This window comes from Mirounga leonina, unplaced genomic scaffold (genome assembly GCF_011800145.1).
Source record: "Mirounga leonina isolate KUSES-001 unplaced genomic scaffold, KU_Mleo_1.0 Mir_151, whole genome shotgun sequence".
In the NCBI taxonomy this organism is placed as follows: domain Eukaryota; kingdom Metazoa; phylum Chordata; class Mammalia; order Carnivora; family Phocidae; genus Mirounga; species Mirounga leonina.
In genome coordinates this window covers 94,176,200-94,200,091 of record NW_023270377.1, presented here as the reverse complement: position 1 = coordinate 94,200,091, position 23,892 = coordinate 94,176,200, and the positions used below count along the sequence as shown (strand labels likewise).

General features: G+C 38.4%; 1 protein-coding gene across 1 annotated transcript in view; it reads right to left on the bottom strand.

Moving 5' to 3' along the window:
• NCKAP5 (NCK associated protein 5) overlaps nucleotides 1-23,892 on the bottom strand; it is an 824,104-nt gene that overhangs the window by 591,160 nt on the left and 209,052 nt on the right. The window contains exon 3 of the mRNA XM_035008156.1: nucleotides 17,931-18,004. Coding sequence (XP_034864047.1) covers nucleotides 17,931-18,004 — 74 coding nt within the window. The remainder of the gene's footprint in view (nucleotides 1-17,930; nucleotides 18,005-23,892) is intronic.

Below are 23,892 nucleotides of genomic sequence, written 5' to 3'. Positions count from 1 at the left end.
TAACTGAGATTTTTAAAAAGAAGAGGGATATAAAGTTGGACGATGTAATGAATACCAAAGTAATGGAATATCATGAGCATCCATGAAAATATGGACCATGTAGACCATTTGGAGTGGGTAGAGGAGCAATATGTTTAAAAGAGAAAAAGGAGTTTTGTCTGTTTTTCTACCCCCAAGTTCAGTGACACACTTTATAAGGTCTCATTCCTCAATTTGTTTATATTTATAAACTTTTCTGTTTTTCCTTCCCCCAAATATTAAAAATTTTAAATGGCTATTTGATCTGAATTTTATTTCAGAAATCTTTCAGTGTAAGCTCTGTGTTTTCCTATAGAGTCACAAATTCAAAAGACCTAAGGGCTGAGAAGAAATTTCAGCTCAGATTACAGCTTTACAGATCAAAGTCTAGTGACCAAATGACTTACCTGTGGTTACAGAGTAGCAGACTCAAGACTAGAATTCCTATCATAATACTGAATACTGTTTGATGCTTTAGAAGATAAAAGAATCAAGAAAACAAAACATGATTCTGAAGCTACTCTTGTGGTTTTTCTGTGGGCATTCTGTGTCAGAAGCAAAGTGACTTATATCTATGAGGTTATAAATAATATGCATAGCATGAAATGGAATTATTCATTAAACCCTCAAACGTCTAATAGAGGGGTCACCTCTTGAAGCTTGTGTGTGTTTAAGCCAAATAAAAGGAAGTCCTATTCCACAAATTAGGGATTAAATTTATGGAATTTATTACCCAACAAGAGGTGGGAGAGGTTAGAAATACAAATAGATGTTAAGTGGCTTGTATAAATTAATGACAGGCCCATCATAGTTAATAAGAAAAAATGCCATGTTTGGGTCATGTTATGGATGTTTGAAGTTAATATCAAAGACGCCCTGCTTGCCGGCTCCACGTAAAGACAGAGATGGCACTAGGGCCATGAGGCTCCCTGACAATTTTTGCTTCCATTTGTGAAAGCCTCTAATACTGTATTTCGGATGCCATGAGAAACTGCCAGCTTTGTGAATAGAAGATGGACATTCAAGAAACCAATCTTTGATGATACATTAAGCAAAGCCAACTGTATCTGAAGTATCTCATTCCCAAACAGAAGTATATAGGGTATTTTTACATTCCAACTTTACAGGAAGAATCAGGTCTTGGAAATCCCATGAGGAAGTTTTCCTAAGGATTTATCCACACTTTGGTCTCTGGTTTGCTCAAATGAAAAGCAGGAAACCTTCCAGACATTTTGAACCTCTGACCTTTCTGTGGTTTTCCCATCAAGACCTGCAAACATCGATGCAGCTATTCAAATACCTCTTCTCACTGCATTATAGCATGGCCGTATAGTATCCCTATATCTAGGACACTTCCATTTCCAGCCCATTATCAAATGAGTTTAACTGCATGCTCCTTAGGAAAAAAGAAGATCTCACTGGCTCACAAGTGTAGAAACCCAGTGTCATGGATACCTACCTGGTTTTCAAAATGATTTTTCCCAAGCTACCCTAACTGACCCTTCCCAAATGTTTCCAGTTGACAAGTGAACCAGCTTTTGCCTTTCACCCAGTCTCAGCTCATGCCTTCACTTTGACAATATTGGGATATCCACATCTGACAACAGTCTTGGCTAATTAATTTACTCCAATATCTAGCAGCCATTTGACAGGAAAAATAATCTACACGGTATTTATTGCAAAATCTTCACTATTGTGACAAAGATGAATGCAAACTTCACACAATCATTTTTCAACCGTTATCCAAACTTGAAAAAGGTTTTCAAATGTTAACTTCAAAATTATGATGAGGAAGATAATGGTCCTACTTTAAAACTGCCTGGAAATGGAACTTCTCTAACAATACTTAACATTGAGTCAGAAAAATAAACTTGCTTACTAACATAGTAAATGGGCCAGAAATAAATCTATCAGAGATTTTGGGGGGGGGGGGGGGGGGGGGGAAGGGGGGGCCACACAAAGAAGGGGCAGTGGAATTGAATTTACAAAATAAATGAAACTTTTAACATAGTGTATCTTCAAAAAGCACTATCTTCTTTTGTGAAATGTACATATCACTGTCATAATATGGTTGAAACTGGAAAAATCTAGAGACCATGAGAAACACCTACAACACTCCACTCTAATCTCTGTCTCCAGCAAAAAAAAATCCAGTAGTTCCATTCACTTTGAAGCACTCTCAATAAGTACTTTCTCATGAGGTTTGTTTCTTCTTTCTAGTATTATCCTCCCTGATAATCCTTAACCTTGGGATTTTAACTGTTAAATTAATAATTGTTCATTTCAGTGATGATCTGAAACTCACTCCCTTCTCCCTTCTGAAGGCCAGAGTAATTGGCCAATAAAAGTTCCACCAAAGTCAGGAATGACCTAATTTACTTGTAATTATTAATTGTGCTCTGACCTCTTAACCATAAAGCCTTGGCATTGGAAAAATGAAGATGTGAAACAGGACATGGTAATTTAAAAAATCAGGGAATAAAGGAGTGGTGGAGGAAAAGAGAACAGATTTTCTAAATTTAAAACACTCTTTGCCCTTTCTTAAAATAATGATTTATATTCTTTGAGTCTGCAAGAGAGTAATTGGATATGCATGATGCAATGCTGGAATTTTAGGTATTTTGCCTAAAGGTTATTAACAATTAGTACCACTGGGTGGGGGGAATCATAAAGTTAAAATAACAACCCTCTCTCAAAGGATGACTGAAACTAGACTTGTAATCTGGTCATAATAAAATATATTATGTTTAGATTAGAGCCCCATATGTTAAGAGGAAAACTGACGAACTAGAATAAGTCCAGTAGGTGGCCATGATTAATTGGGGCCTGAGAAGTGAGTTGTACAAGGAGCCCAAGGAAGAACCTACGTCGCTTTCTTTTGGAAAAGTGAACACTGAGGCCAAACATGTAAAAGGGTCTTCAGATATATAAAAGGGATGGTACACAGAAGAGGAAATAGTCCTTACAAGTTGAGCAACTGATGGCAACATTGGAGCTGGAGTGTAAGAGGCAGATGATGAGCCACCTTGCGTGAAGGGGTGGCTGGCCTCTTCCTGTCCAGTGTAGCGGAATCCACTCCATCCAACATCAGACGGATGGTCTCTCAGCTTGTGCTTTGGCGCTTGTAGAGGTACAAAGCTCACTATCTCAAGAACACCCTCCTCCACATCAGAGGCTAGACGCATCAGAACATTCCCTTCTAGTGCTGAGTTGCCAACTCTCAGGTTCTCACTTCGACAGCTAGGTAACCAGTTCTGTCCTCATGAACATCTCAGGAGGTGGCTATAACCCCTTCTCCACAAGGCAACTCACTGGAGTTTTCAAACAATTAGAGGTCTGTCTTTTAGTTTTCTCCGTGTCAACATCCCTAATTTCTCTCACCATTATTATTTTGCACATCATGTCATTCTAGTCACTGGCCTTCTGGACATTCGCTGGTTTGTAATGTCCTCAGATGACATCTGAAATAAATATTCTTGATATAGTTAGTGTAGCAAGAGTACCACATAGGACTTCTAATTGCTCTGTTCAAGAGAATCAGTTAGTATGTGTTAGCTGAATACTTAGGTTCGACCTAAGCTAACCACCATTTAATAAATAACAGAAGTGGAAAGCCAGGCACTGGCAATATTTGTACAGTTAAGATTAAAGTGCATGGAATAATTCTGAAGTTTTTTATAAGATGTAAATCATTATGTGTACATGTGTGGTATAGTCCCAAGTTAAGGGCGGATTAGAAAAAAAAAAAAAAAATGGAGCCCAGGCAGCCTGAGGAATCCACATGAGGAGTTACAGATGAGGAAGACCTAAGGTGTACTTTGAAGGCTGGGAACAACTTGTCTGAAATGGAGACATGAACAATGAGAGAGAGTGTTTCCTTCTTTCAGGAAGGGAAATGGTCACTTTGCCCTCAGCAATCCTACGCATCTATCGCTTCTCCCCCAACCTCATCTAGCTCTTCAGTAATAGGAATAATCAGTAAAAAGGAGGCCGGGGTTGGGAGGGACAGGCATGGCTAGACTTAGAAATATTTAGATTTATACCATACCATTTCCAATAGTACTTTCTTTCTTCCATTCAACTTTTGGGTATTCATCTGAGAAAATGAAAACATTAATTTGAAAAGATATATTTACCCCTATGTTCACTGAAGCATGAGTTACAATAGCCAAGATATGGAAGCAACCTAAGGGAATACTGATGGATGAATGGATACATAAGATATATATTCATGTATATCAGCTATGGAATATTACTTAATCATAAAAAAAGAATGAGGCCTTGCCATTTGTGACAACATGGTTGGACCTAAAGGGCATTATGCTAAGTGAAATAAGTCAGACGGAGAAAGCCATATACCTTATGATCCCACTTACTGTAGAATCTAAAAAAAAAAAACAAAACAAAAACAAAACAGAAACACACACTCACAAATACAGAAAACAAACTGGTGGTTGCCAGGGGGTGAGGGGTGCAGGGAACAGGTGAGGTTGGTGGAAGGGGACAAGTGGTACAAACTTCCAGTTACGAAATAAGTCATGGAAAGTAATGTTCAGCCTAAGGTATAGAGTCAATAATATTCTAATAACTTTAAATGGCGACAGACGATAAGTAGACCCTACCTTGGCGATCACGTCATAACGTATAAAAGTATCAAATCACTCTGTTATACACCTGAAACTAATATAGGGTTGTATGTCAATTACAACTCAATAGAAAATAGTGAGGAAATAAATACGCTTGACTTCGCTAAAAAATGTCCAGGACTCTGATTTCCACAGGTATCTAATCTGGCAATCTATTCCTTGGTGAGATACTATGAGGAACTAAGAGAGTAATGTTAGGGTGCTCATCAGGTGGCAAGTACAGATTTCAGGGGTGATTTTCTGGATACCCAATTTCCTTTATTTCAAGCATGAGAATTCTCAGCAGTCCAGTGGGAAAAGTATTTTTGGATAGATGTGACTTTTGGTATGTTTTAAATTATATCATCTTGGTAACAAATGGTCCCAAAGGCCGACGTCCTAAATTGTGTATCTGATTCAAAGAATTTCTCCTCTAGAGTGGCCTTCTGTAACTGGCCCCATATATATCTTCATTTCCAAAGCAAAGATACAGGAAAAATCAATTAGACAATAAAAATGAATAAATCCAGGTAAATACACATTCTGGCTTTCAATGATCCAGTGAGTCTGTGAATCTCCAGGGACTACTGAAGAGACATCATAAGACAATTCAATTTCCCTTGATAGGGACCATACCCCAGAGTTGCTTTTTTTTTTTTTTAATTTTAATATTGTGCAATTGACTTTTTTTTATATACCATGCTGTGCTCAGAGCCTCTGTGGAAACTTAAACATTATTCAACAGGACAATTTCCTGAAAAACCCTTTGAAAGTGGTCACAGACTCTTAACCCTGCTCTGGTGCCCTGGGTCTGCCAGCATGCTGTTTTATTACCTTTGGAAGATTCCATGCCAAAACACAGCCTAAGAGTTAGAGCTGAAAGAAAACGAGGCCCATAAAAATCATTTGCTGCCTTCTTTCAGGAAGGGAAATGGTCACTTTGCCCTCAGTAATCCTGCGCATCTATCGCTTCTCTCCCAACCTCATCTAGCTCTTCAGTTGGCCTATAAGATAATTGGTAAGAATTATAGATTGTGAACTCTCAGGAAAGGACTGCCAAACTCACTTATTTTACCCCTTTCTGATATCAATGGGAAACCCAGCCCCCCAAATGCCTAAATGACTGTCCCAGGACCACACAGCAAGTGGCAGCATCATGACCTGAACTATACACTGCAAGCAATAAACCAGGGATGCTCTTTTACAAACTTCCTGACAGTACAGTGTAGTCAGCAAACCATCTGAACAGAGACCCTGATTGTACTGCTGAGCCCCCAAATGCCAGCCCCAGCGAGAGGAGATATCATATTTTAGAACAGAGCGTGTCCCTTATTTGTAATTACATTATCTAAAGCACTTAGCTAAGAACATGGCAATTTCCTTTTAGTTGTTGGTTGTTCTCTTTTGCCACCTTCCCTTATTTCCCTCCGCTGTTTTCCCTGCCATGAATTCTTTGGAAATTCATGCTCGGTTAGGCAGTCTATGTCACTCTTACTTATGCTGAACTCTACTCTGACTTCAAAGTGTCTGTCTTAATGAAATGCTTACAACCCTCTCTGCAAACACCCCATTTCTAGCCTTTCAGATCAAGCCCTGATTCTGTTTTAAAAAGTGACTCGATGCCTCTAACATTTTTCTATAATTCATTTTACACAAGCTGGAAAAGAAATAAATGCTTGTTATTTCAGGTATTGATTTTTATCGTGGATTTTTTTAACCCATCATAATCTCTTAATTCTTTTCTTTCAAAATAACAAGATATTCTTTCATTGCTTCTATTGATAAGGTTATTTGCAGCTCAAGATGCAATTGGTAGCTAAAGGGGGGCAGAAATACCAATTTAGAGCCCTTCCCAGGCTGTGCACCCATCCTACAGACATGACATACCTTAAAACTTCTTACCGTATGATTGCATCTTGAAAGAAGCATAAAATAAATGCCTAGTGAAACAAGCACCCTTCCCAATATCTATCACTAACAACACATGCCCATCTTTATTAAGTGTCCCCATCTTTAACTTTCTAAGAGTAACTGTCTTTAAATTGTGTCCCCTATAGCATTTGTACACTATAGAGACTGATGACTTTTTACTAAGCTTCTTGACTTTTTTTCTTGCCTGGACTTACAAAGAGAGCTGAGCTCATCCCTAATGAACATATAAGCCTTTAGTAATTCCTCTTCTTGAATCATCATTAATCCCTTCCATGGATAGAAAAGTAATTTGAGTGTCGATAATGTGCTAAGTCACTAAGTTGCAGAGGTGACTAAAATGCTTCCAGTTGTCCCTTTGGTTTTGAGGTAAATGAAGCTTCATGTTTGAAGTTTTAGGTCTTAAGCTAAGTGCTATGAGAGACAGGAGAAGGAGAAGACCTGGTTCCACAGGCCACAGACCCGAGGAATATGACTGGCCCTCATGAGAAAATTAGACAATAAGCATGTGTGAATGAGAACTACCTGAGTGGAACCAGTATAGTGGTCATTGAAGGTGAGGATAGAGCCACTATTCCATGTCTAGAATATTCTGCTGAAGCGTTGTCCTCCTTAATTGGACTAGGCGGGAATAAAACCCCAAGCATCCCTAGGGTCTAAATGAGAGATCTCCCCTACTAATAAAATTGGATTAATAGAGTAATGCAGAGCTGAGAGCCACAGTGGTCTTTCTCTCGCAGGCACATGGTGATTGCCGGTGAAAATCTAAGATTATCTCCACAGAGAGTACATGTACGATACTCAAATCAGTGAGCGTTCAGTAAAGAGCGAACGCCAGAGCAGCAAGTCAGTCAGGTTTCCATAAAGCAATCTCCTGAGGGCTCCTGGGCCATGAGACCAGCCAGAGGTGGCCAACCTCCACCAACCCTGCAAGAGACGTTCGCATCTTAGAAGTTCTCTCTGCCCTGACATACCTAGATATGCCTCTACCAACTCCTTTACAATTTCAACTTATTCCTGGTTCTTTGATCCCAGGGTGCATTTCCATCCTCAGCTCTTTGTTGGATTATTTATGAGGTCTAATTTGTAATTCAAAAGTATTCAATGTGCTACAGAGAGAGAAAAAAAATTAGTTTGTATTTCCTCTTTTCACAGAGGCCCAGACAGCTCTCCCCAGAATTGGAGGAGAACTTCCTGCTTGCTGCCAGGCCTCTAAATACAGAGGGTCAAGGGGTGTCTGTGTGGCTCAGCTGGTTAAGGGGTCGACTCTTGATTTCAGCTCAGGTCATGATCTCATCAGAGTCCTGAGATCGAGCCCTGCGTAGGGCTCCACGCTCAGCATGGAGCCTGCTGGAGATTCTCTCTCTTCCTCTGCCTTCACCTTCTGCCCTCTCTCTCTCTCTCTCTCTCTGTGTCTTTCAAATAAATAAATCTTAAAAAAAATAAATATAGAAGATCAAAAAGAATGGGGGGGTAAGCAAATAAAAAAAGAAAAAGAATAAAAAAAGAAAAAAAATTACTTTCAACTCCAGAGTTGCCCATATAGAAATACATAGAGTTATATCCTAATAATCAATTTCTTAAAAAAAAAAAACCACAAGTATGCTCAAACACTAACAAATCAGTGATTTTTTTTCCATTAAAACTAAAATTAAATAGAAGGCCAGGGTAAATTAGGCATTTCATCCTTCCTTCCGCAGAAAAAGACACTTTATCACTTCTTACTGTGGGTGTACTTCAGCCTCAACACATGCATTTGTATCGAATGGGTCATTTATATTGTTGCCTGCTGGAGTTTTTCTCCTTTCAACTTAGCAGGGAATATTTGGGATCTTTATTACTCTAAATAAATCTCTAAAACGTCTCTCGCTTGAGGCTCCTTATTTAATTTCAGATAAATAAATCACATTAGGTTCCTGGCCATCCTAGTAAGATAAGCATGGACCTAAAAATAGCAAATTGTTTGAAGCCAAATATCTTCAGATTAAATAAGGGCAAACGTCCCTGGATGACCCCCAAATCTGAATGACATTAAAATATTTGGGGGGATTTTGAGAGTGTTTCTTGAAGGACATGAACCCATTTAAACGAGCAGTAGAATATTTTCAAAGCATCCATGGACCCGCTTGTACAACATGGTTCAACTCAAGCTTCCCACGGCAGCAATAAATCCATCTTTAAAGTGGGGATGCTTCCCCAGTTATCTTAGAGGGAAATTTTATATCTTTGTAGATTCATCTAATGCCTTCAACTACACTGTGCTTTATTAACTATAAAAAGTTCCTGACCTGAATTTCTCATCATCTTATATACAGTTATACTCTCAAGTCTTAAAGGCAGTTCAAATCACATGGGTTCAGTAACTGATTCTTCCTTTGCCCTCACGCCTTCAGATCTGTTCCTCCTCAGGAGTCAGATCAAACACACCCTCCTCAGGGAAGCCTCTGGATTTCTGAAGGACAGTCTCCTAAAAGCTATTTTGCAGATTCCTCCAACTAGCCCCACAGAATGATCTTGACAAATATATGTGAATTTTCTTTCAAACACAATTTGGAGTGAAGAGAAGGGGATGAGACCCATAAGGTTTTAAAGAGTCTATTTAAAATATTTATGAGGTTGGGGTGCCTGGGTGGCTCAGTCGTTAAGCGTCTGCCTTCGGCTCAGGTCATGATCCCAGGGTCCTGGGATTGAGCCCCATGTCCGGCTCCCTGCTCAGCGGGAAGCCTGCTTCTTCTTCTCCCACTCTCCCTGCTTGTGTTCCCTCTCTCGCTGTCTCTCTCTCTGTCAAAAAATAAATAAAATCTTAAAAAAAAATAAAATATTTACAAGGTTGGGACCTAAATATACCTTCTCTGCTGGATTAGCATTGTCCTTTAATTTAAAGGATGGACAAATTTGATTTAAAAAAGGGGGGGGAATCATGTATATAAGGTGAATGTAGAGTTTTACTCTGGCATTTTCGATGCCTCCTCACCCCAGAAGACCTGAATTCAAATACCAGGCAACTCCATAAGTAGTTAAACATGCAGAACACATACAGGTCACCTAAATAAACTATAATGTGGATGAATCCTCAGGTACAAGGTCAATTATGAACCTGAGTGATCTTCCAGTTCAGTCAATCCAGATACATTTCTGGGCTTAGTTCTATTAGTCCCTTCTGCTACTAAACAAAAGTCACCTTAAAGACAAGAATGCCACCTTCCCCAGGGCTTCAGAGCTACAAGAGGCCGAAAGGCTTCCTGGCTCCTCTAAAGCACGAGCATCAGGCTAGAGTAAGCATCCTTTGGGATACGCCTCAGCCCACCAGCCCCCCTGTGCCCTGTCCAGAGATGACCTAACTGTTGAAGCATGTGGCAATACCCAGTTTCCAGAGCTCTGATTTATTCTCCCTTATGCTGGGCAAAGGGCATGACTTAGAGGCAATACTCTTATCTCGGCAGGGGTTTGAGACTGTCTGCATCTCTCAAACAACCCCTGGTGGGTAATTGAGAAGTGACATTGATGGGTTTCCAGGGTGGCCCTTGTGCTTACACTTGCCCTAGAATCCAGCTATGATTTAGAAATCCAGCCCAAGGGTTGAGAGGAGGGGGAAGATAATGTAAAGCGTGCTATCCCTGGTCTCCTTTGACCCCGGCAGAGTGAGACAGAGAGGTGCAGAGCTGGGAGACCATGTGCTCTTACTGAGTTGGCATAGCATGAGGTTTGCTTTCAGAGCTTTTATTGCTATTACAGAGCACTGAGCTCTCTCTGTTTGCTACACATTCTATTCCCCAGAGATAGCCTCTTTTTCTCCTGAAGGGATTTAGAAAACAAATCACAGTTCTTATTTTATTTGGTGTCCACCATTAAGAATTCATGCAGAGCAGTTTTACTTGTTGCCAATTAAGATCTCCCAGTGGAAGTCTATGATTACCGCAAAGGCAACCTGTTTAATGCTCGGCATCTCCTTAGTCTACATAAATTAACCCCATGAGGGTAGAGATGTGCTAATTCTTAAGATGCCTGGATAATTTGATTCTAAAATCCAAGATACATAGAGGATAAATCTCCAAGAGCTCTGGGCTTGACATTTCTCAGGGCATATGTGCTTCTGCTTCTTAATTCTATTTTACAACTCCAAGACAATTTCTAGATAACACACGAAGAAAGACTTCTCTTTTTCCAGGGATAGATAGAGTAAGAGCATGCAGTCTCTCAGTAAGCAGTTTTAATATCACTCACATTTTATAGAAACTGAGATTAGAGCTGAGATGAATTTTAGGCAGTTGCACCAATTATCCCCCCCAAAAAATGTGTAAATATATTGAAATTAGGGAAAACATGTATGAGTATTTGGGAGGTGGATCATTTCATTTCAGCATTCATTCTTAGATAAGTAGCATTTTGAATCATGGGAATAAAATACTTTTTGTCCATTTTTTCTCTTACCTCTTTTCTTAGAATAAGAATCACAGATAAGCCAGAAAGCAAAAGTAGAAGTTTATTTTAAAGAATTTTGGAAGCACAGAAGACCCCGAATCGCCAAAGCAATCTTCAGAAAGAACAAAGCTGAGGGTAGCACACTCTCAGATTTCAAAATACACTACAGAGTTGTAGTAATCAAAAAAATATGGTACTGGCGCAAAAACAGACACACGGATCAATGGAAGAGGATAGAGACCTCAGAAGTAAACCCATGTATTTATGGTCAATTAATCTATGACAAAGAAGGCAAGGATATACAATCTCTTCAATAAATGATGTTGGAAAAACTGGACAGCTACATGCAAAAGAACAAGACTGAACCACTTTCTTATACCGTACACAAAAATAAACTCAAAATGTTTTAAGGACCTAAATCTGAGTTCTGAAGCCATAAAACTCTCCTAAGAAAACAGGAAATAATCTCGTGGACACCATCCTTAGCAACATTTTTATGGTTATGCCTCTTTGTGCGAGGGGAACAAAAAAATAAAATAAAATAAACTACTGGGAGTCCACCGAAGTAAAAATCTTTGTACCGCAAAGGAAAACCATCCACAAAACAAAGAGTGACCCATTGAACAGAAGATACTTGCAAATGATATATCTGATACTGTGTTAATATCAAAAATATATTTTAAAAAAACTTACACAACTCAACACCAAAAAACCCCCAAATAATTTGATTAAAAATGGGGAGAGAACCTAAATGGACATTTTTCCAAAGAAGACATCCAGATAGCCAACAGACACATGAGAAGATGCTCAACATCACTCATCATCAGGGAAATGCAAATTAAAACCATAATGAGATATCACCTCATACCTGTCAGAATGGCTAAAATCAAAAGGAAATAACAAGTTTTGGTGAAAATGTAGGGAAAAGGGACCCCTCGTGAACTGCTGGTAGGAATGTAAATTGGTGCAAACACTGGAAAGCAGTATACAGGTTCTTCAAAAAATTGAAAATAGAAATACCATACGATCCAGTAATTCTACTACTGGATAGTAGAATTTCATTTACCCAAAGAAAACAAAAACACTAATTTAAAAAGATGCATGCACCCCTATGTTTATTGCAGCATGATTTACAATAGCCAAGATAAGGAAGCACCCTAAGTGTCCACTGATAAATAATATATGATTTTACACAGACACATACATACACATCCACACACACAGATACACTCTGAAATATTACTCAGCCACAAAAAATAATGAAATCTTGCCATGTGCTCCAACATGGGTGGACCTAGAGGGTAGTATGCTAACTGAGAAGTCAGAGAAAAATGAATACCATATGATTTTACTTATGTGTAGAATCTAAAAAATGAAACAAACAAAATAGAAACAGACTCCTACAGAGAACAAAATGGTGGTGGTCAGAGGGGATGGGAGATGGGTGAAAAGGTTAAAGGGATCAAGAGGTACAAACTTCATTTATAAAATAAATTAGTCATGGTATGTAAACACAGCATAGGGATTATAGTCATTAACATTGTAATAATGTTGTATGGTGACCAGTAGTAACTATACTTACCTGTGGTGAGCATTTTGCAAATGTATAGATTTGTTGAATCACTATGCTGTATACCTGAGACTAGTAACATTGTATGTCAACTATACTTAAATACAATGTTTTTGAAGTTTGGATACACTAAAATTATAATTTTATTGTTGGAAGGGGTAGGCCTTAGGGACTTTTATATCAGCCAGGGACCTATACATGGTTTTAAATTAGATATCTTACTCCCCCTGATGATGTAGGAAACCATCACTTGTCCCCTTGAGGAAGCAGAAGTTAAAAGCTTTACTAGGGCCAACATAGCTTGTAATCAATAGTTGTTTAGATTCTTGGAATTTGGTATTGAGGCTTGGGCTGCCCCTCAGGAAAATGGTGATGAACTAGAATTGTCTTTTCCTATATTTGCATTCCCCTTCTACTAACAACCTGGATTCCTCACACTATTAGCTGATCTTTAATTATAGTACCCATCCCAGTACCAGTGAATTAAAGGAAGAGGGAAGAAATAGTTACAACCATGTTTTTGTATATTTTGTTATTGAACTAGATAGATCACTATTTTCCAAAATACGTTTCTTGGAACTTTAGTCAGAATAGATGCTGCAAGAAAGATAGGATTTTTTTAAGAAGAAGAAGTTCTATTTTATATCCATTTGATATTCATAGCACATGTTAGCCATTTAAATGGCTTTGTGAAGTTCTAGAATTCAAACATTTTAAAACTTGGGTTCACCTAGTATATCTCAAATTTGACCACAGAGTGACTCATTTTAAAAATCTGTAACAGCTACCCAGGGTATTCATTTTCCTTGAAATGTGCTTAAGAAAATGCTCATAGATCATTTAGACCACTGGTCCTCAACAAGGAGGAAAGAGAATTCTGACTTCTAGAGAACATGTGGAAAATGTCTGGAGACGTTTTTGGTTGTCCCAACAGGGGGTTTGGTACTGGTATGTGGTTAGACAACTTATAAATGCACAGGAAAACATTACTCCCACCCCCCAAGGTCAAGAATGGTCTGGCCCCAAATATCAATAGTGCCTTGACTGAGAATCCCTAGCCTACATACAGCTTCTTCAAATAGGACTCCGATCTGGGATCTGTAGGCTAGTAGTTGGCACTTTGTATTCACCAGATCTTGTCATTTAATTTTGGCCATGTAAACCTTATTCTTTATGTACAGCCTATCGATAACACTGTCTCCAATTTGAGCTATGAAAATCTGAAATGAACACTTTGATATTGTCTGGCTGAGTTATTAGCAAGCCATTAGGTATTTCTGCTATTTTACTGGTTTCTACTTATGTTCTTGGAAGCTTTCTATGATATAGATATTAAATACTACAAAATGATCCAGCTGCATAATTAGAGCAAAATAAGATTAAACATGTATTTGCACATGTTACAGAAATGTATTATTTTAACCATCATGGGTTTCAAATAATCTTAGTGTTCAGTAATCTTAAATACTAGCTTTACTTATAGCCTCTTTTTACAGAAAAGGAAACTCATTCCAGAGATGATATCCCCATGGCCAGTTTGGGGAGGCCAGGCCAAGAGTCCAAGGCTCCAAAACTCGCAGACCTCTTTCCATTTCTATAGTATTATGCCGCTTCCATTTTTCACACTTAACTTCACATGTGACATGAAAGAGTCATTAACACCATAAATATTCATGAATTCAACGTGTATCTTCCAACTGTTTGTGTTTGTTCTAAACTCTTAATCTGAAGCTGCGAATGGATAAAGATTTCTGTCAAATGTTAGAAGAAAGTTTTTTTCTGCAGTTGTTTTCTTATGATTTTTCTTGTCAGTCAGATATATTTAGCCAAATCAGAAATGGTAGCAGATGATATAAAAAGCATTAGGTGTAAAAGAACCTTTTTCTCCTATTCTTAATGTTCCACATTAAAACAAATGAACAGGGGCGCCTGGGTGGCTCAGTCATTAAGCATCTGCCTTCGGCTCAGGTCATGATCCCAGGGTCCTGGGATCGAGCCCCGCATTGGGCTCCCTGCTCGGCGGGAAACCTGCTTCTCCCTCTCCCACCCCCTCTACTTGTGTTCCCTCTCTCGCTGTGTCTCTCTCTGTCAAATAAATAAATAAAATATTTAAAAAATAAAAAAATAAAACAAATGAACATAGAGAAATTTAGCCTCCCATTTCAACATCTACTAGTAAACTAGCTGTCCCTGGGGATGTTTATTTTTTGTCATCAAGCAGGGAGATGCTGAGCAAAGTAGGCCCATCCAGACTTATGCTCAAGTCCTACTCTAGGTTTTAGATTCTGACTCTACCTACTCAGATGAATTTACATGAGAGTTTTCTGTTGGTGTCAAAAAGTCTTTTGAGCTAAATGACTGCTCATTGCTAGACAGCTATATTTGAACTTCAAATTCCTTTGCAATCTGAAAACCAGAGAAAGGTTATAGGTCTATTTCAGTAGAATACTAAACAGGGCACCAAAATAACCAGTTATTCTGAGAGTATAATTAGGACAATATATTTGTGTCACAGCAGATGTTTATGCTATAAGAAACAACTACAACTTATTAAAGACTAGTAGCCGCCTCCATGAAAATAAGGAAAGACTTATTTTTTTGTATCCAATCTTGTAACAAATCTTCAATTGGTCCTATTCTCTCATCATTAAGCAAGTAGCAATAGTATGCCATGTGTCTATCACGCTTGTGATCAATCCTCAAACAACGTGGCCATAAATCAACGTGTCTAAGTTGTCTAAGTTACATGTAGGTTGAAATATAAATGGAAGGCCATCAGTAAAGATCAGCAGCAATGATAATAGCCCACTCCATGAAAACTGTAGCAACTATAAATCAAAGGCATAATACAAATCAGAAAAAACATTTATACTGACTTATGGGGACATTTGTTTAACTTCAGACAATCCAATTGTGCTTGAATATGTGACATGCTATTCCTATGATCCTCTGCACATCATAGATTGTACCCTAACTCAAGAAAGTATTTTAAAAATTTAATCATAACTGGAAAGAATTTCCCCACACTGCTCACTGTATGCTCACTGACACAGCCTTCACCCAAAAACAATTTGGCTAGAATTGCAGTTATGATATTGTACTAACCATCAGAAAGCCTATCACTTCAAGTCAGTCAAGATCTGTTTATAAAATATAATCAAGGATAATTTCATGATTCAATAAATAGTATATAAATCTGCTATTACTGGTTTTCATTTTCTTTTCAATACTACCCATTTCCATCTTCTCCCTGGTAGTTATTCTGACTATTCAAATGTCATTATTGCCCTTTATTGTTATTCAAATGAAGCTTTTTTTATTCTTATGTTAATCCCCATACATTACATCATTAGTTTTAGATGAAGTGTTCCATGATTCATTGTTTGTGCATAACACCCAGTGCTCCATGCAGAACGTGCCCTCCTCAATACCCACCACCAGGCTAACCCATCCTCCCACCCCCCTCCCCTCTAGAACCCTGTTTGTTTTTCAGAGTCCATCGTTTCTCATGGTTCGTCTACCCCTCCGATTTCCCCCGCTTCATTCTCAAATGAAGCTTTTTTATTAGATCCTCTGCCAGTATGTATAAAGCTTTGCTACTTCAGCAGCAATATTTCTATTTCTGAAGGAAAATAGAAGTGATAGCACACAAAATTCTGAGCTCTTACTTTATGTTAGGTTAAGTCTATGCCTGAAATTGGATTTTCATTTAATCCAATCCAAGAAGACCAAAAGGTTTTTATTAGCTATCTTATCAAAGGAGGAGAACATCGTTTTCCATGCAGGTTTTTTGGTTCAAAGACCCGCGAAACTCTACTCCTCCCCAATGATGTATAGAAGACACACTTACTGACCAAATTAAACTCTAATTTTTTTCATCAGATGGTATTCATCCTCTTTTGTGTATATTTTTTCTTTTAAAAGATAGGGAAAAACAAATATCCTATATAAATAGTTGGAAGTAAATGTTACATTTCATTTAAATAACCTTTTGCACCTTGGAGGAGATCTATGGGAAATCTAATCTGAAAGATACATAACTGTAAATACATTGTTGCTGGTTTTATTAATACAATACACTGGTTAACAAAAGAAAACTTTACCGACACCATTTATAGGTCTCAAAAACACATCTAACGGTATCACATAGAGGTATATAAAATTAACATATATGTCTGTTAGCAGCAAGCAGATTTAAAAATTATATACATTTGTTGTATCCTACTTATTCCATGCAGAGAAATAGAGGGTCTATTACTGTAAGCACAGATCTGTTCTTTAGCAGGGAAACTAATATGAAGGACAGAACAAACAGAATTATTAGGCACTTTGACTAAGAACTACAATCCTTCAGAGAAGACAAATTTCAAGGTTATTAGGATTTGTTATAAGATGCCTGAAGAAGGGGCAACATAGCCTGGTACAGAGACCAATGGTGATACATTTAAATGAGGTTGGGCAAGAAAGCCACAGGGTTAGCAAATCTTTACCCACCATCTCTGTGTACAGAGAGAGCACTCTCCTCCATGCTGCCAAGAGGTAAGAAATAAAGGACTTCAGGGGCTTACTGACCCTTGGGAGACAAAGCTAATTACATTAAACAATTCTGGTACAACATGAGCCATAATGTAATTAAGCCCTAGCATATTTAGCATGTTTATTCCAGATAACATGAGCTATAGTAATTTAGGAAAAGGAATAGCAGATCCCATAGGAGCACCTATGCAGAACATGATCACATGGACCCTAAAGATCTAGAAAATAACAACACAATCATTTTGATCAGCCTCAATTCCCAAGAGGCCCAGGGAACAAGAAATTTGAGAATATGCCTTTTCCAGTTTACCTGCACCAATGTTCTCCCATACCTTTCTTCACCGAGCATCAGAACCCAGGACATAGAACGAAAAACTAAACATGAGAGGCCTACAGAACACCATTCTTAAAATATTCTCCTTTAATATGAAGAGAAGCAGACATTTTAAGCAGCTGTATTCAACTTTTCAATCACAGAAAAAACTTAATCTTTAAGCAGGCAAGGGTCAGAGAAATTTGAATTCTAGTTCCCACAACATAAGTTTGTTATGTGGCCTTTGACAAATTAATTTCTTGACCTTGACAAAATGTCATGATTTCCACCATTCTCCCAGCTCTGAGCAGGTCCTTAACTCAAGGACAACTTCTGGCACTGCTGCTTCACTTTGATTAAGGGAATACAATTCTCTAAGGAGCCTCTGGTGACTTTTGCTTCCAAAGGTGCTTTTGACACCAAGTGTAAGAAGAGACACTTTGCCAACTCCCTGCCTCTGTGATCAACATGAAAGCTATCAAGGCTGCTCTGGGTTATAGGCATGGATTACACTCACCTCCATAGACTTCTGTGTTGCTCCTCGAGCTGAGTTAGAAGATGCTCAATGTATTTATTGGAGTCCATGTATTCCTGCACATGCAGACACACAAAGACAAATAAAGCCTCATTACAATAGTCACCAGAATTCGGACTATCTATCTTTTTAGGAAAGACTTTTGACAGGATAATCCCTGGTCCCTCTCAGTTCTAGGAGTCAATGCATCTGTAACTTATATGCAGAGTTCCTTGGAGATAAATATTTTCTCTATATCCTTGGATCATTCTATAAACAGAGAATTGGAATTATATAGAGTCAGCATAAAAATCCTCTTATTCACAAGAAAGCTAAATTCCATAGTCATCTACACTGTGGCCCATATATTCTACCATCTAAAAATAAGCAAGCCAAGGGCACCTGGGTGGCTCAGTCAGTTAAGTGTCTGACTCTTGATTTTGGCTCAGGTCATGATCTCAGGGTCCTGGGATCAAACCCCACGTAGGCCTCTGTGCTCAGCAGGGACTCTGCTTGAGGATTCTCTCTCTCCCTCTGCCTGCCCCCCACCCTCCACACTGTGAGCTCTCTCTCTCAAAATAAATAAATAAATCTTTAAAAAAAATAAGTAAGCCAATGTTGCTGTTGACCTTAGAAAAATAAGAATAAAGGAGACAAGACAAGTTTGATTACACTGGTCTTATGATAATTACTTACGAGTAAAAATGCTACTTTTGAACTACATAGAATGCTTGATATATTCTTTGGGCTTATTGTTTACATGGATGAAACATGTCCATTCCCCTTTATCTCCTTATATAAAAACATAGTCTAATTTGTTTTGGGGTTTTGGGTTTTTTGTTGTTATTGCTGTTTGTCAGTTTTTGGTTTTTGTCTCTTAGATAAAAACCTGGCTTCTAGGAAGATATGAAAGCAAGGTGTATTTTTTTAAATGTGTAAATTTTTGTCAATCAAACTGTATTTCTAAGAGACATTTCTGAAACATAAGGAATGCCTTTGTAACACAGATTTATAGAAGTCCATAGGTTATTAAATATGATTTTTTTAAAATTAGTGATTTCTGAGTGTGAGGCTCATATGCAATAGTTTCAGTTGCTAACTATGGAGCAAAATAAATTTTTGGTGATTGATTTCTTCTTGAACCTGATACTTCTTTCACTTTCTATTCGAACATCTAGCCTGCAGTCCTTTGTGTCTATAGTACATCTGCCATAGATGGACTAGTGTACAATGATTTCTATGTCAAGGTGCCCATGAAAGTTACTGTTTTGTTTCTTATGGATTTTTTTTTTTAAGATTTTATTTATTTATTTGACAGAGAGAGACATAGTGAGAGAGGGAACACAGCAGGCGGAGTGGGGGAGGGAGAAGCAGGCTTCCCGCTGAGCAGGAAGCCCGACACAGGACTCGATCCCAGGACCCTGGGATCATGACCTGAGCCGAAGGCAGACGCTTAACAACTGAGCCACCCAGGCACCCCTGCTTCTTATGGATTTGAGATAAACTGAGAACTTTGATTAATACTGATTCTTTCTGAAATAGATTTGTTTTGATTAAGTGCTGTTTATAATCTACTGCTCTTAAATGTCTTATAATGGGGAGAGTGGAAACTACAGAGTAAGAATTGACCTGATATTATGGAAAAATCCCTTTCCTGAGTTTCTGGACCTGGATCTACCCATTTAGCCTTTATACTTTCTACAATATTTCAGTTAGGCTAGACAGCGCACCACATCTTTACCTAGCTAAAACTGCTATTCTCTAACAGTATAACTTCGTTGTAGATAGTTAGCTAAAGAGTTTTATTCTTATTAAATAATATTCTTCTTCAGGTTAATTATTTAAATGAGACCATTAGGCATATGAAAACCAAGGCAGAAATCTGTTAATGCAGGAAGTTATAATAGTTTGTATCTATGCTATTAGTATCCTGATCAAGATTTAAAGAAGATTTAGGACACTCAAAGTTATCAAAGACATTACTTTTCAAATACATCCATCAACATGTTTTAAACACTGTTTCCAATTAGAAACAAATACATAAATCTCAAAGTCATTCATCCATTCTTTATTCAATTGTTTTTCAAAATGTATTATACTCCAAATGCTATTCTAAATTTGCTTCATAGAGTAATAACCAAGAGGGCAGAAGTTCCTGCTCTCAAAGAGCTTATAGTCCTCAGAGGAAGACATAACAAATGAACACATTGGCTCCTGAGCGCTGATATGCTATGAAGGAAACACACTGGGGATGAGAGAATCTAAATGAGGAAGGGGCACCTCCCTTACATAAAGTGGTTGGATGGCGACTCCAGGCAAATGATATTAAGCTAAGACTTGGAAGAGAAAAAGGAGGTAAGCATATAGGGAAAAGAGGGATGAGGGAAAGGAAACATCTGCAAAGACCCCAATATGCGGTGCTTGAGGAACAGAAAGGAATCCAGTGGGGCTAGGTGCAGAGCGACTGGAGTGTGGAGTCTAAAATACAGCTGGTGAGCTAAGCAGGGCCAAATCATGAACAAGCTCTGGAAAACGGTTTCGACTAAAACCAATGGATTTGTTATTTTGCTCACTCTTCTTAGCTCAAGCCAGCGGATGAAGCTGAAAGGTATGAAGACTATAGATAGGATCTTCGGATCAAGATTTAGGTTCAAATCCTGGTTTGGGTACTTACTAGCTCTGTTCCCTAGGTAAAATCGTTTAATCTCTCTAAGCCTTATTTCCTTCATCTTCAGAAAGAGAATTAACAGTCAATTTACAGAGGTGTTATAAGAATTTAATAGTTTAAGTAAGCATGTATTATAGTGTCTGCCAAGCAGTAAGCAGGGCCTTTGTCATAATGACACTCACCTCTTCTCACAGCCAAATTACTTCACAACATGAAGGTAATATCCATTTTCTCTAATCTTACCCAATATCAAGAGTTTTAAGCATTTGTGGGGCGCCTGGGTGGCTCAGCCGTTAACCATCTGCCTCCGGCTCAGGTCATGATCCCAGGGTCCTGGGATCGAGCCCCGCATCGGGCTCCCTGCTCGGCGGGAAGCCTGCTTCTCCCTCCCCCTCTCCCCCTGCTTGTGTTCCGCCTCTTGCTGTCTCTCTCTCTGTCAAATAAATAAATAAATAAATAAAAATCTTTAAAAAAAAAGAGTTTTAAGCATTTGCTTCTAAGATTATGGTTGCTGAACATTAGAATAGGAAGTTAGAGATGAATAGTAACAGAACAGATTTTCAACCATTAAATATAGGTGTCACTGAATTAGGATTTGTAAGCTTTTTCAAGTAACAATACTGGGTGCTTCTATTTAAAGTAACTTCACCCACATCCAGATGGCCAATAGACACATGAAAGGGTGCCAACATCATTCATCCTCAGGGAAATGCAAATCAAAACCACAATTGGGATATCACCTCACACCAGTCAGAATGGCTAAAATCAACTACGCAAGAAACTAGTGTTGGTGAGGATGTGGAAAAAAGAACCCACTTGCACCGTTGGTGGGAATGCAAACTGTGCAGCCACTGTGGAAAACTGTATGGAGGTTCTTCAAAAAATTAAAAATAGGATTACCCTATGATCCAGTAATCACACTACTGGGTATTTACCCAACGACTATGAAAACACTATTTTGAAAAGATATATGCACCGCTATGTTTACTGTCGCATTATTTATAATAGCCAAGTTATGGAAGCAGCCCAAATGTCAATGGATAAATGAATGGATAAAGAAGAGGTGGTGTGGGGCGCCTGGGTGGCTCAGTCGTTAAGCGTCTGCCTTCGGCTCAGGTCATGATCCCAGGGTCCTGGGATCGAGCCCCGCATTGGGCTCCCTGCTGGGCGGGAAGCCTGCTTCTCCTTCTCCCACTCCCCCTGCTTGTGTTCCTTCTCTCGCTGTCTCTCTCTCTCTCTCTCTGTTAAATAAATAAATAAAATCTTTAAAAAAAAAAAAAAGGAAGAGGTGGTGTGTGTGTGTGTGTGTGTGTGTGATGGAATATTACTCAGCCATTAAAAAGAATGAAATCTTGCCATTTGCAACAACATGGATGGATCTAAAGGGTACAATGCTAAGCAAAATAAGTCAGTGATAGAGATACAAATGCCATATGATTTCATTCATATGCGAAATTTAAGAAAGAAAACAAATGAAAAAAGAAAAAGAGAGACAAATCAGAAAACTCTTTAGCATAGAGAACACACTGCTGGTTACCAGAGGGAAGGTGGGTGGGGGGGATGGGTGAAATAGGTGAAGGGAATTAAGAGTACACTTATCATGATAAGCACTAAGTAATGTATAGAACTGTTGAATCACTATATTGTATGCCTGAAACTAATATAACACTGTATGTTAACTATACTGAAATTAAAATTAAAATTAAAAATTTTTTAAATGAAAAAAAGAAAATGAATTTCTTAAATGAAATTTTTAAAAATGAAATTTTAAAATGAGACAAAAAAAGAATAATATCAAGATTCCCACTGGGCGCCTGGGTGGCTCAGTTGGTTAAGTGACTGCCTTCGGCTCAGGTCATGATCCTGGAGTCCCGGGATCGAGTCCCACATCAGGCTCCCTGCTGAGCAGGGAGTCTGCTTCTCCCTCTGACCCTCCCCCCTCTCAGGTGCTCTCTCTCATTCTCTCGCTCTCAAATAAATAAATAAAATCTTGAAAAAAAAGAAAAAGGAAAGAAAAAAAAAAAAAGATTCCCACTAACTGCTCCCTGGTACTGAGACAAGTTAGGTGGGAGCGCTCCATAGTGTCTGGGTAGGATATTCCTGGGTTAAACCAGGAAACCATTACCTGCATGAATACTAGAGTGTGTTGTTGCTAAGGTGAAATGAAGAAGTCAAATCTTGTTCAGAAGATAGCAGTCACCACCAGAAAAATTCAACTCATGTTAAGGCTTCCTGACCTATTACTTTCATCTTAACTAAAACTTACACAAAACTTTATTGTGTCAGGCATTGTCCTAATAAGCACTTTCACAATATTTTCTCATTTAATTTCAATATCTACCCGTAAGGTAGATACTATTATTATCTCCACGTTGAAAGTGAGGGAACAGACTTTCCAGTGTCATATAGCAAGGAAGTGGCAGAGTCAGAATTTGAGTCCTGCTATGAATCCAGTCCAGAAGCACTCTGTGTATGTTCTTCCTAAACACACCCTGCTGGCCTTCTCATCCCCACTGTCTTTGTATGTTATTGCTTTTGCCTAGAACACTTAACCAAAATAACAATAGTGGTAACAGTAACAAAACATACTATTAAAATTAAACAATAAAGTAGCTCTGCCCATTTTTGCATAAAACTAATTCTAGCGATAACTATGAGGTCTTAATCCATGTAATAATGGGAAGCTAGAATTATGAATTTTCCCTCCTTTCGAGCTTTATTTTTCTCCATAGCATTCTCCCTTCTAACATCCAATATATTTTACTTGAGTACTTTTTGGTATTGCTTATACCCCCTTATCTCTCCCAAACACACACACACACGGCTAACTGAAATGAATTTAAAAAAAAATATATGATGCTTCCATGTACTTCTGTTTAATGAATTCATTTTTACTCTGGCTAAAAGAACTTAGGTAACATCATTACACATTTATCGTTTCTGTTCCCTGAATTGGAAAATTTAGTTAACTAGTAAGAAATCGCTCATTTTATAAGAATGAAATAGGATCATGCCACTGGGAACCACTTGTATCCATCCATTTGGAGATTAACCCCAAGGAAACAATGGATGGTGAGGGCAGTGAGGTTGCAGTGTTATCAAGTGCAACGATGTAGCCACTGCACCTACAGCAAGAGCTTGGGGATAAAGCACATACTGGATGCTACTGGAACAGGGTCTCCAGTATCAAAGGCACAGGCAGAAAGAAAGGCAAGGCAAGATCCCACCTCACTAAAACACAGCTCCTCTAACTGGCTGAAGACACTGGATATTTGGGAGTGCTTAGACAAAATTTTT